The sequence below is a fragment of the Pseudopodoces humilis genome, chromosome 6 (genome assembly GCF_049639895.1).
Source record: "Pseudopodoces humilis isolate 2021_Gansu_Grassland_sample_001 chromosome 6, ASM4963989v1, whole genome shotgun sequence".
Taxonomy (NCBI): domain Eukaryota; kingdom Metazoa; phylum Chordata; class Aves; order Passeriformes; family Paridae; genus Pseudopodoces; species Pseudopodoces humilis.
Window position 1 is genome coordinate 49332271 of NC_142205.1, and position 13861 is coordinate 49346131.

The window sequence follows — 13861 nt, forward strand, 5'->3', positions numbered from 1 at the left end:
TACACCTCACGAACTGAGCTGTGGTTCTTTCTACGTGACCATGGGGAAGACTTGGGAAAGTGGGATGGGAAACTGTCTTGGTTCTAGAAGACAGGTGTCTGCTAGGGAGAGCAGGAGCCTCCCTTGGGATGAAAGAATGTAGACCCCCTCCCTCCGAATTATTATAAATTTGAAATCAAGGGTCTTTCAGGCAGAGATCTGGGGATAGGAATAACAGTTCTTTACTAGTATAACCAGGCAAACAAACAAACAATAACTACAGCAATAACAAGAACACAGAACCAGGGACCCCGGGACAGCTTTCTCAGCTGAGATGGGATGGAGGAGAGGTTTTGTTTTCACAAACCCCTCGGGCAGTCAGTCCCGGTGCTCCTGCAGGGCTCCGAGGAACAGTCGGCTGGAAACAGCAGGGACGAGCTGAGATCCTGAGCCGGTGGATGAGGTGTATCAGGAGCTCCGCGGCGGTGGCTGCCACACGTCCCGGCAGGACAGGGGGTGAGAGGCCACCAGCAAAGAGGGGAGAAGGAGAAGAAGCAGCCGCTCCGTCTGGGTGATGGCGAAATTCCCTTCTCTCCACCGCAGCAGCTCCGCGACCCAGCAAAACGAACGTCCTTCCCCGAAGCCGAAGAAAAGCCAGCTAAAAACTGTCCCCACCCTCCTTTCCTGCCCCGCCCCGCCCCCCCCCCGGGCCGGCTACTCTTTGTCCGTTGTGAGCGCACCCCTAAGTACCGGTAGTTAGGTTGTCCCAGCACATAATGGGTAAAAATTCCACGGGCCGGCCAGAAGGACAAAACAAAGAAAAAAGGACACCTAACCCTCAACAGAAACCCACTTCTGCCCTGGCAGCACGAGTGCGTCAACTCAGGCAGGGAACCAGTAACCAGAAAGGTTCCACTAAAGTGAAGGTAGCCTCAACCTCCCGTGACCAAACTGCCAGATATTACAGAAAAGAGGATGATCCCCTTGAAGGAACCTCTAGCATGTATGCCCAGGGAGGAGAGGATGACCAGTGCTAGAGGGGCCCTGCCTCTAGCCAGGAAGAGGCACGGGAAAACTGGGTCTTTTGGACGGTGTAGATCCGATAGCCTGGCACATCAGAGCCACAAAAATATGAAGCTTTAGTTGATACCAGTGCACAGTGTACCCTAATGCCATCAGGATATGTGGGGGCAGAACCTTTTTCCATTGCTGGGGTGACAGGGGCATCGCAGCAGTTGACTCTGTTGGAAGCCGAGGTGAGCCTGACTGGGAAGGAGTAGCAGAAACATCCCATTGTGACTGGCCCAGAGGCCCCGTGTATTCTGGGCATGGACTTCCTTCGAAATGGCTATTACAAAGACCCAAAGGGACTCAGGTGGGCTTTTGGAATAGCTGCTGTGGAGGCAGAGGACATTAAGCAATTGTGATAAATATAACATTGGATAAAAATTCGTGAAAGAGGATAAAGAATTATACGTTATATTTGTAATACTGTAAAGATGCAAAATGTAAAATAATCCAGAGATACCTTCCCAAGTCGGGCAGTAACGATCGGCAGCAATGCTTATCAACACAAAATAAAAAGCAGGACACAAGCAATCAAACCAGACAATGAGAGTGGCTCAGTCGAGATATCCATCTGCTCCCGCACCCAAACTGGACACTCCATTCCGGGAAATGCAATTGGAGAACACTCAGAGCCTCTCACATGTGAAAGGACTCTGCTCCACCGACCATTGACTCAGCTCAACGGATCCGGGAAGTCTATTCAAACTCTTTTGTTGGACGGTGCTTACTCCGGATTTTGCCCCAGGATACGAAAACCCCTATAAGAACCCCGGACTGCAGTGCCTACTTCGTGGATTTGGGTAAATCTGTACCTCTGGGTATAGACCCCTGTCCACCCAGCGCTGCGCTGATTTATTTTATTGTGTTTTTTTTTTCTCTCGTTGTTTGTGATTGAAATTGTTTTATAATAAATCGCTTTTTATATTAACCCTATTTTGCCATTGCATTTATAACACAATTGAACAGCTTGCCTGGACTATCAGAGAACCCATATACAGTAGGACTCCTGAAGGTGGAAGAACAGCGAGTACCAATTGCCACCTCGACGGTGCACCACCGGCAGTATAGGACAAATCAAGATGCTGTGATCCCCATCCACAAGATGATCAGAGAGCTGGAGAGCCAAGGGGTGGTCAGCAAAACCCACTCGCCCTTCAACAGCCCCATCTGGCCTGTGCGCAAGTCTGACAGAGAATGGAGACTGACTGTGGACTATTGTGCATTGAATGAAGTGACTCCACCGCTGAGCGCTGCCGTGCCAGACATGCTGGAGCTCCAGTACGAGCTGGAGTTCAAAGCAGCGAAGTGGTACACCACTATTGACATTGCCAATGCATTTTTCTCCATTCCCCTGGCAGCAGAATGCAGGCCTCAGTTTGCCTTCACGTGGAGGGGAGTGTAGTACACCTGGAACCGACTGCCCCAGGGGTGGAAGCACAGCCCCACCATCTGCCATGGACTGATCCAGGCTGCCCTGGAAAAGGGTGAGGCTCCAGAACATCTGCAGTACATTGATGACATCATTGTGTGGGGGAACACAGCAGTGGAAGTATTTGAGAAAGGAGAAAAGATCATCCAGATTCTGCTAGAAGCCGGCTTTGCCATCAAGAAGAACAAAGTCAAAGGACCTGCTCGAGAGATCCAGTTCCTGGGAGTAAAATGGCAAGATGGACGGTGTCAGATTCCCACTGAGGTCGTCAATAAGATCACTGCAATGTCTCCACCCACCAGCAAGAAGGAAACACAAGCTTTCCTAGGTGCCATAGGTTTTTGGAGGATGCACATTCCTGAGTACAGCCAGATCGTGAGCCCTCTCTACCTGGTTACCTGAAAAAAAAATTATTTCCACTGGGGCCCTGAACAACAACAAGCCTTTGCTCAGATCAAGCAGGAGATCGCTCATGCAGTAGCCCTTGGCCCAGTCAGAACAGGACCAGACGTGAAGAACGTGCTCTACTCTGCAGCTGGGAACAATGGCTTGTCCTGGAGCCTTTGGCAGAAAGTGCCTGGGGAGACTCGAGGCCGACCACTGGGATTCTGGAGCCGAAGCTACAGAGGGTCCGAAGCCAACTACACTCCCACAGAGAAGGAAATTTTAGCTGCCTATGAAGGAGTTCAAGCCGCCTCAGAAGTGACTGGCACAGAAGCACAACTCCTCCTGGCACCCCGACTGCCAGTGCTGGGGTGGATGTTTAAAGGAAAGGTTCCTGCTACCCACCACGCCACCGATGCTACATGGAGCAAGTGGATCGCCCTCATCACGCAGCGCGCCCGTATTGGAAACCCAAATCGCCCTGGGATTTTGGAGATAATTACAAACTGGCCAGAAGGTGAAAACTTTGGTCTCACTGATGAAGAGTAGCAGGAACAAGTGACACGGGCTGAAGAAGCTCCACCGTACAACCAACTGCCAGCAGAAGAAACCTACTATGGTCTGTTCACTGATGGTTCCTGTCGCATCATAGGGATGAACCGGAAGTAGAAAGCAGCCGTATGGAGCCCCACACGACAGGTCGCAGAGGCCACTGAAGGAGAAGGTGGATCAAGCCAACTTGCTGAACTCAAAGCTGTTCAACTGGCCCTGGACATTGCTGAAAGAGAGAAGTGGCCAAAGCTCTACCTCTACACTGATTCATGGATGGTAGCCAATGCTCTGTGGGGATGGCTGGAAAGGTGGAAAAGGGCCAACTGGCAACGCAGAGGAAAGCCAACCTGGGCTGCTGATGAGTGGAGAGACATCGCCACCAGGGTAGAGAAACTGTCTGTGAGGGTCCGTCATGTAGATGCCCATGTCCCCAAGAGTAGGGCTAATGAAGAGCACCGAAACAATGAGCAGGTGGATGAGGCTGCAAAGATAGAGGTGTCAAAGACAGACTTAGATTGGCAACACAAGGGAGAATTGTTCCTAGCTCAATGGGCTCATGATGCCTCAGGCCATCAGGGGAGAGATGCCACCTATAAGTGGGCACGAGACCGAGGGGTGGATCTAACCATGGACAGTATTTCCCAGGTTATCCATGACTGTGAGACATGTGCCATGATCATAGCAGGCCAAGCGGTTGAAGCCGCTATGGTATGGTGGGCGGTGGTCCAAATATAGGTATGAGGAAGCCTGGCAGATTGACTACATCACACTGCCCCAAACCTGCCAAGGCAAGCGCTACGTGCTCACAATGGTAGAAGCCACCACTGGATGGTTGGAAACCTACCCTGTGCCTCATGCCACTGCCCGGAACACCATCCTGGGACTTGAAAAGCAGGTCCTTTGGAGGCATGGCACCCTGAGAGGATCGAGTCAGACAATGGGACTCATTTCAAGAACAGCCTTATAAACAGCTGGGCTAGGGAACATGGCATTGAGTGGGTGTACCATATCCCCTACCATGCACCAGCTGCGGGGAAAGTTGAACGGTGCAATGGCCTGCTTAAAACCAGCTTGAAGGCACTGGGTGGGGGAACTTTCAGGAACTGGGAGATTAATTTAGCAAAAGCCACATGGTTGGGTTCCACTAACCGAGCAGGCCCTGCCCAATCTGAGCCCTTTAGAACGACAGATGGAGATAAGGTTCCAGTGGTACATATGAGAGGTATGCTGGGAAAAACTGTTTGGGTTAATTCTGCCTCCAGCAAAGACAGCCCAATCCGTGGGGTTGTCTTTGCTCAAGGACCGGGTTGCACTTGGTGGGTGATGCAAAAAGATGGAGAGATCCGGTGCATACTCCAAGGAGACCTGGTTTTAGGGTGAACTACCCATGACACTGTGCTTGTATCTGTATCTGTATGTACATATGTATATAGTTAAAGTAGTATGTGTTTGTGTATAATTTAAAGGTTTAATATTTGATGTAACATTTTGGTATGGGAAAAAATTCGGGGTGGATAGTATTGAGGGTTAGGTGTCCTTTTATTTTGTTTTGTTTTGTGTTCTGGCCTGCCCGGGGAATTTTTACCCATTATGTGCTGGGACAACCTAACTACCGGTACTTAGGGGTGCGCTCACAACGGACAAAGGGTGGCCGGGCCCGGGGGGGGACGGGGAAGGGGCAGAAAAGGAGGGTGGGGACAGTTTTTTGGAGCTGGTTTTCCTTGGCTTCGGGGAAGGACGTTCGTTTGCTGGGTCGCGGAGCGGCTGCGGTGAGGAGAAGGGAATTTTCGCCATCACCCAGACGGAGCGGCTGCTTTTTCTCCTTCTTCCCTCTTTGTTGGTGGCCTCTCACCCCCTGCCCTGCCGGGACGTGTGGCAGTGCCAGGCACCACCGCGGAGCTCCTGATACACCTCAGCCACCGGCTCAGGATCTCAGCTCGTCCCTGCTGTTTCCAGCCGACTGTTCCTCGGAGCCCTGCAGGAGCACCGGGACTGACTGCCCGAGGGGTTTGTGAAAACAAAACCTCTCCTCCATCCCATCTCAGCTGAGAAAGCTGTCCCGGGGTCCCTGGTTCTGTGTTCTTGTTATTGCTGTAGTTATTGTTTGTTTGTTTGCCTGGTTATACTAGAAAAGAACTGTTATTCCTATCCCCAGATCTCTGCCTGAAAGACCCTTGATTTCAAACTTATAATAATTCGGATGGAGGTGGTCTACATTCTTTCATCCCAAGGGGGGCTCCTGCTCTCCCTAGCAGACACCTGTCTTCTAGAACCGAGACACCATGGCAGGGGGTTGGAACAACATGATCTTTAAGGGCCCTTCTAACCCAAGCCATTCTGTAATTTTGTGAAGGACATGTGAATCAGCTGCAGAGATGAGTGTGACAAGCTTGAGTCTACAGAGTAATGCTCTCCTGATTCATGAAAGCTACATTTTTTCTGATCATGTCTAATCCTTTTTACTAATCCAAATGTCAACAGATGCCTTTTGATTAAAAATAAATAAATTATTTATAGATATATAAATACATCTGTGTGTGTGTGTGTGTGTGTGTGTGTGTGTGTAATGTGTCTCAATAGCCAAAGGGTTAACTTCTGCTCATTATAGCATTCAAAATGGCTAGCAATGCAAAAAGGGGGTTTATGCCATTAGTGGAAGTCTTCTAGGAAATGACCCCATTCCTTAGGTTTGAAAAAGTGTCCTTTCAGCCACATGGAAAGAAGATTCCTTTCTAAGTGTGGCGGTTACATCACACTCTGGGTGTTCATCTTAACCTGCTCCTCCAACAAGCTCATCCAATCCCTGCAATAGATCACCTTGTCCAATGCCTCAGCAGAAAACACCTCTGGGGGAACCTGAAAAGCCCGGGTGGAGTGAACTCACTCACAAACCTGGTCACACCAGAGTGAAGCAAGTGTGCCCTTGGGAAAAAAAATCCTCTTCTGGCACATTCTGCCCTTACTGCTCTGATGCAAATAGCAGCAAGAACACAGACAGTAAAGCTTCAACCCAGGAGGATGTGTCTTTGTCCACCACATTTTCACTGCCATTTGTTTGGGGGTCCTTTGGTTGGCTTTTTTTTATTATTATTTTTTTAATTTTTAATCATTTTGCAAATATTGTGGTGTGAACGGCCACTAGGTCAAATGCTCCAGCCTGGCAAAAAGGGGACTCCTCTGGTTGGAGGAAGCCCCACCAGTGCCACAATTCTCCTCCTTCCACACCTGCCAGAAGCAACTGGAAGAAATAAAACAACCCTTCTGAGCTCTCTGAGCCTTTAAGCGGGGGAGGGCAGGGGATGACCCAAGGGCAAGGTCACCGATAAAAGCCTCCCCGGAGGACTTCTGCCCCCATCCATCTCCCTGCCGCTATCCAGCTCCTCCCCTCAGCACTCGCTGTGCTGCCTAGCACCCAGCATCCGACACAGATTAACCAGCGCTCTCCAGCTGCGACGCTGCCGCACCGGGACTGCTCCCGCTCCACGCCTGGGGAATTCCACAACGCGGGGCTTGGGCCACACGGGCCAGAGGCAGCTTCCCTCCAGCCGGCGACAGCGACAGACACAGCTCTGCTAAGACCACATGGCCACTGCCGGAAAAGTAAGGACATCGCGTTTCCCATCCTCCTTCCGCAGGTGCCCTGCTCTTGGCGAAATCCGCTGCAAAAGGCTCAGCCTGCACTCCACTCTGCATGCCCTCTTTCTTCCCACCTTACTCCTCCTCCACCTCTTCCAAACCCCTGTGAATTTCACCAGATTCTGCTTTTGGACAACTGCACGTGTCCGTACCTGCATTAGGTCGTGCACTCCCCCTCTGTCCTGCCCAGCTGCTCGGGACACAAAATACGCAATTGTGCTGCTCGGAAAAATCCTGCTCAATCCCACTCTGTGCTCCTGCCCTGGCAGCAAAAGGAGCTCTTCAGTGGTGCCTTCTTCAGCCACTCATCTCCTGCACTCAACCTTGTCCATGGCCATGCCCTTTTCAAGCTGCAAACTCCGCTTTGCTGATGCCAAACACCTTTGGATTCAGCGGCACAGGGTTTGAGCAATGGCACATACAAATCATCCTTTTGGCAAGGGGAGAAATTATCCAGTTGCCAGGCAGGCTGGGAGTGTTTCATAACCTCTTTTTATGTACCTTCAGCCCACTAAAAGTAAAAGTTCCCGCTTGCTTGCCTTAAACAACAGAAGCGCTCGCATTGCTGCTGCATCTGCCTCACACACCACTTCATTTTGCCACTTCATTTTGCATTTCACTCTTCACACAAAGCCAGTGTTTACTGAACATTGTTTGGCTTCACGTACAGCTGAGTACTCCAGTGTTTCTGCTGTCCCACCACATCCCACCCAACCAGCAACCCCCAGAAAAGCACAGGACAGCTGTGTAGCTCTAGAAGTCTGTGCTGCAGTCTGCAGAGACCCGTGTTGTACGCCTCGGGCTTTGGTGATTGTGGGACAACTGTCTGGGCTTTTTGTCAAAGGTGAACCTTTCTCTGCAATGAATTCTTCTCGGTTGCTTCCAGGTTATCAGGTGCAGGGCTGCTGTTGTCTGGGCCCCCAGCAAACCTCTCTCTGTTGAGGAGGTGGAAGTTGCACCTCCAAAGGCAGGGGAAGTCCGGATCAAGGTAAAAACATCATTTCAATCTTTTTTCTCCCTTGCGGGAGTTGCTCTCCTTGTGGCTGTACCTTGGTTATAACAAAATGATCTGTGTCCACTCATAGGCATTAACAGTCCAGAGAAGTTCTGTGAAAAATCTTCCGCAAACTGAGATAAAGAGAGGGTGGACTGTTTCTAGAAATCACCATTTACTCTTTCCTCTACAAACAGATTGTGGCCACAGGCATCTGTCAGACAGATCATCATGTTTTGAAAGGTTCCTTTCCCAATTTAGAATTCCCAGTTATACCAGGCCATGAAGGAGCCGGGATTGTGGAAAGCATTGGAGAAGGAGTGACCTCTGTGAAACCAGGTAACCAACACACACTCAAACACACACCCAAGATTCAGGCCTCAAATCTCTGCCAAGAGCTCAGAAACTTCCCCCTGCTCCTGAGTCAGTGGTTAAAAACCTGAGTGCACACAAATTGCACTGGACTCTCATGCCCACTTTTCCAATCTGTTCCTCCTGTAAATGAGTGGGGCACAGAGCATTCATCCTCACAGGAAAGCAGAGGGCTCATGGTAGGTTTCTGCCCTCAGAAAGCTCAGGAGATGTGATTCAACAGGCAGTGCCCTCAGGGTCTACCGAGCAAAAGCCACCTAACAAAGATCCACTGTGTTGCAGGAGACAAAGTGATCCCACTTGCCATCCCTCAGTGTGGGGAATGCAGCTTCTGCCGGAATCCTGACTCCAACTACTGCCAGAAGTTCCAGTGAGTTTGCTTTGCCTTCCCCTACACCTACACGGGGTTGACTTTGTGACAAGTCTGACACCCCAATCAGTGCTTTAGTCAATCAAATACAAATGTTTGTACTTCCCCACAGTTTCTCTGAAACACAAAGTCTACTGCCGGACAAGACCAGCCGCTTCTCTTGCAAAGGGAAGCAGATCCACCACTTCATGTGGATCAGCACCTTTGCTGAATACACCGTGGTCCCAGAGTACGCCGTTGCCAAGATCGATGCTGCAGCACCACTGGACAAAGTCTGCTTGTTTGGCTGTGGGTTTTCCACTGGCTATGGGGCTGCCATCAACACAGCCAAGGTTGGTATTTAGGCGTGTTTAGCACACCATGGCCACCCTCACAACCTCATCAGTCCTGTGCAAAAGAAACCTCCCCTGCTCCCTCCTCCTCCTCCTCTTCCTGCTGGAGACTCACAGGGTCCCATCTGTGCAGGTAAAACCAGGCTCCACCTGTGCCATCTTTGGCCTCGGAGGAGTTGGCCTCTCCGTCGTCATGGGCTGCAAGGCAGCTGGAGCTTCCCGCATCATTGCCGTGGACATCAACAACGACAAGTTCGCCAAGGCCAAGGAGCTGGGAGCCACCGACTGCATCAACCCCCGAGACTTGAGGAAGCCCGTCCAGGAGGTGCTCACCGAGATGACCGGGCAGGGTGTGGACTACTCCTTTGAGGCCATTGGGCGTGCAGACACCATGGTAGGTGGCGCTTCAGCACCTTTCCTCCCTCCCAGATCATCACAGGCTCCTCCCAGCACAAAATTCACCCCCATGGGAAGGTCCTCACCTGCTGCCTGCAATGCAGGAGGCACAAAGGCCACCTGCTGCCTTGGGGATGAAACAGCGTACAAATCTTAAAAAAGGCCACAAGCCCTCCAGCTCTGCTCCACAAGGGGGGATGTGTGTTTTCACATTACCAGGGAGGAGCAGGAATTTGCACAGAAAGAACACTCCCCTGACCAGCTCATCAGGGCTTCCTCTAATTCTCCTGCCTGTCCCATCAGATTGCTGCCTTGGCTTCCTGCAATATGAACACTGGTGTCTGTGTGATGATTGGGGTAACGGATTCAGAAATTTCCATCGATCCCATGCTTCTGCTGACTGGGCGTACCTGGAAAGGGACTATGTTTGGAGGTATAAGACTTAACAATGCAGTCTAAATATTTCAGCTTTTCCTTTCACGGTAGTTGACAAGTCACAGTAAGGAGGGTTTTCAAGTAGAAGACAACTAAAGAGGAGCATGCATTGCCTGCATTAAACATTAGCATGACACATGCAAATAGTCCTCTGCTTGTTTCACACAGAAACCCACTCATCCTAAAGAACAGAAAATCTCTCACAAGACTGTGCCACCAGCATTGGTGTCTCAGTCCTGACCCTCACAGTAGCACTACCCTACCAAAACACCCTTTCTCCCATTAGTTATGCAGCTGCTTTCTCCTGTTTCTAGGCTGGAAATCAAGGGAATGTATCCCCAAATTAGTTTCCAGCTATTTGGAGAAGAAATTCAATCCAGACTTGCTGATCACACACACGCTGCCATTCGCTAAAGTGAACGAGGGATTTGAGTTGCTACGTGCCGGAAAAAGGTGAGACCCTGACCAGCAGGAGCCAGGTAGAGCAAACCTCAATACCTCCTCCTAGAATTCCAGCAGGCAGAGCAGGCAACACTGGCTTCCCAAAGAGCACCTGAGCCTTTGGAGGAAGCAGGGCCTCCCAGCTGAGTGGTGCCAAGAGCTGCCATAGCGCAGAGGGAAGAGCCCACGTGCAGCACAGGGAACCCTCCTGCTCATGGCTCAGCTCAGCACAGACCCTGTGGCCTTATTCCCTGAGGGTTCCCCTCAGCAGGGATTTGAAGGCTGCCCCGCTGCTGCACGTCTCATGCAGCTCAGTCAGGAAGAGGCTGGATGACAAAGAAGGGGCCGCACCCCAGGCACACCTGCCTGCCCCACTGCCTGCTCCTGAGCTGCAGCAAACCTTCCCTTCCACTTTTCAGTATCCGCACTGTCCTGCTCTTCTGAAGGACACAGCCAAGGAAGCCGAGCAGAGGGACCAGTGCAACAGATACTCTCCTGGCCCTGGCACCTTCTCAAGCAGCATCTCCTTGTGGGGCACAAGGAGAAGAGAACGAGGAATTCACCTGTGCTGATGCCACTGCTGCTCCTGCTGTGCCTGGACAGGACATAGAAAGATGTCTCTCCCAAGAAAACACTTTTACTAATAAAGGTTTTTAAACCAACTCATCTGACACAGTGCATTGAATCAACAGAGATGCCAGGGCCTTTGGACAACTGGCTGATGGATCAGGATCACAGCTAGTGATTTCCTTGACCTGTCTGAAACAAGGTATTATACTGATAGGAATAGGCAGGTCCATCTGGTCAATGTATGGCTCTGACAGTGGTGTAAGCAAAAAAATATTAGGATTTTTGACTGGGGTGATCTATTCAATACCTGATTTACTGACACCTGACAGGATGAGCCTTTCTCATAGGGGAAAAGGAGTTTTAGCACAGGAACTAGCAGAGCTCTTTGATAGAGCTTTAAACTGGAAACGGGAATTGGAAAATACCAGGCTGGTCAGTGACGAGCAGTGCGATTGGGTGCCAAAACATGAGGAAAGGAGCACTAATGGGATCCCTCGATCTGCTCCACAACTGTTGGCTACAAAGTACCACATGTGGAAATGTTTCTATACCAATGAATGCAGCTTGAGGAACAACCAATGATGACCTCAAAACTTTCAGCCAGTGCCAGAGACTCGATATCATTGGCCTAAGTGAAACTGGTGGGACAAGCTCTGTGACTGGAGTGCCCTGTTGGATGGTTACAGACTCTTTGGGAGGGAAAGGCAGGGCAGAAGAGGCAGGGGGGTGGCACTGTATGTAATAGAAGGGTTGGAATGTATGGAGCTGTAATGGCACAGTTAAGAGCCTCTGGGTGAGAATCCAGGGGCAAACAAATAATGTGGATGTCACCATGGGTGTCTACTGTAGACCCATCCATTTGCTCAGTACTATTCTCTCCTAAGTTTTCTTTCTTTGATTCATATTCATCCTCTTTAGATCCTGATCTTAGTTTGGAGGCCTTTTTCCTGGTCTAGTTTTAATCTTGGAACAACCTCAGAGAAATTGACAGACTGTAACAGGGAAGAAACATTACATGTGCATTTATGTCCCATCACATATAAACGTGGGTGCTAGAGGTGCTATACCTAGGCTATCAGCAATCATGGAGTACAATTCCTCCTTACATTGCATAGTGAAATTCTGTAGGGCCTACTATGATCACGGCATATCTGACAAAGGAATTCATTCTGAGCACAAAAAAAAAATATAAAAGGCAAGGCTATGATCCTAATGGGTCTCCCCCAAGTTAAGATACTCCATCATTACAATAGCATTTTGAGTCCATACAATAGCATGGACTCAAAATCAGCAATTGCTGGAAGAATCCTGTTCTCTGTTTCAACATTTTTTTCCCTCACCCATTCTCCTTCACTAGGGTGAACAGAATCAATAATTGTTCATTTGAATAGACATTTATCAATATTTTTTAATATCTCTTCTATGTACAATATCACAGGGTGGATCTAACTTCCACTTTCCTTACTTCATTTGCCTCATTCCACTATCATTTTGTACAAGGTCCACAATATTTCTGTTCTAATGGAAATTAAAGCATCAGGGCATCTTATGGAATAGTGAACTATCAATACTGCTAACAAATGCAAAACCATATTATCTGCTTGGATATTATCTAGTTTGTCCTTCACAGTAGAATGCAAAAATTGTCTCTGAAACGGGAGCCCAGTTACACTGTGGACAGAAATGTAATGCTGACTCATTAATAAAGGCACTAATACTGGGCTCTGACTTTCAATGAAAAAATACTGAAGCCTGCTGCACGTAGCAGCAAAGATAAGATTTGTACTTAGCCCGCATAAGTGCATTTCAGAGTCTATTCCAAAGAGATTTCTGTCATATATTCTTCCATCTTTGATACAGACAGCAAACAACCAGAACATAAAGAGGAGGACAGAAAACTGACTACTACCAAGATGAAGACAAACACCTTGATGTCTATGCCTGTGTGTACTAACATCTGACCTCACAGATCAGCTATTAAAACTTATAAAATACATTCATATATACAGCAAGTCAGGACAGCACTTATTGTAGAATGCAGATAACACAGGATCTGCCATTAAAAGGTTAATCATTAAATCCATGCCTGCTGACATACAAGTTTGATCTTATTTTCCCTCCATTACGTGGATAAGAAGGAAACCACAACAACAACCACCTCCTGTCTGAAATACGCACAAAAAGCTGCACAGCAACAGGATCTCAGTATCAACTCCCTGCAATGATTACCTACATTTCAAATGTTTTGCAGAGCTGCCAGCTCCCCATGGCACTTTACAACTGCAAGCAGGGCAGACAGAAATTCTCAGACCTATGTTGTCTTCACATCAGTGGTGGGTTTGCAAATTTGGGGGACTACAGCATCACAGGGATGTTTTAAGGAAAAATATCAGCACACATTTGAAAGATCTTTTTACAACCATTGTGTAGGTTTTACACTCAACAGCAGACATTAGACAAGTCTTAAGAGCCAGCAAATGGCAGCACAAGTAGTAGATTTATGTCCTTATGTGTGAGATTAAATTATAAGCCATATGTATGGAATGATATCTAGGAAGCAGGTGAATGATTTTATTCTCTGTTCATTCTCAGTCCTCTATAGGACTTTGATAGTTGTTGGTTTCAGCTTCAAACACTGAAGGATATTAGGAAGAAACTCTTTATTGTGAGAGTGCTGAGGCTCTGGAACAGATTGAGGAGAAGTTGTGGATGCCACATCCCTGGCAGCGTTCAAGGCCACTTGGATGTGGCTATGAGGAATTTCATCTAGTGAGAAATGTTCCTGCCCATGGCAGGGGGTTGGAACAACATGATCTTTAAGGGCCCTTCTAACCCAAGCCATTCTGTAATTTTGTGAAGGACATGTGAATCAGCTGCAGAGATGAGTGTGACAAGCTTGAGTC

The 13861-nt window shown here is 48.9% G+C and overlaps 1 protein-coding gene across 2 annotated transcripts; it reads left to right on the forward strand.

Annotated features, from left to right (window-relative positions):
• Positions 1 to 6790: 6790 nt before the first annotated feature.
• Positions 6791 to 11010, forward strand: LOC148184178 (alcohol dehydrogenase 1-like). 2 transcript variants are annotated; one of them, XM_088056382.1, is made up of 9 exons: positions 6791 to 7012; positions 7935 to 8036; positions 8240 to 8381; positions 8697 to 8784; positions 8897 to 9116; positions 9250 to 9510; positions 9816 to 9945; positions 10262 to 10400; positions 10808 to 11010. In XM_088056382.1, the coding sequence occupies exons 1-9, from the start codon at positions 6995 to 6997 to the stop codon at positions 10830 to 10832; spliced, it is 1125 nt and encodes a 374-aa protein (XP_087912508.1). In that variant the 5' UTR covers positions 6791 to 6994; the 3' UTR covers positions 10833 to 11010. The 2 variants fall into 2 exon arrangements, with proteins under 2 accessions (XP_087912508.1, XP_087912509.1); XM_088056383.1 differs by lacking the exon at positions 7935 to 8036.
• The last annotated feature ends 2851 nt before the right edge of the window (positions 11011 to 13861 follow it).

Bases quoted from the DNA above. Each gene is read 5' to 3' on its own strand.
- LOC148184178 (XM_088056382.1), top strand. The intron at 8,037-8,239 runs GTAAAAACATCA...CTCTACAAACAG, and splicing joins CAGGGGAAGTCCGGATCAAG to ATTGTGGCCACAGGCATCTG. The intron at 8,785-8,896 runs GTGAGTTTGCTT...ACTTCCCCACAG, and splicing joins AACTACTGCCAGAAGTTCCA to TTTCTCTGAAACACAAAGTC.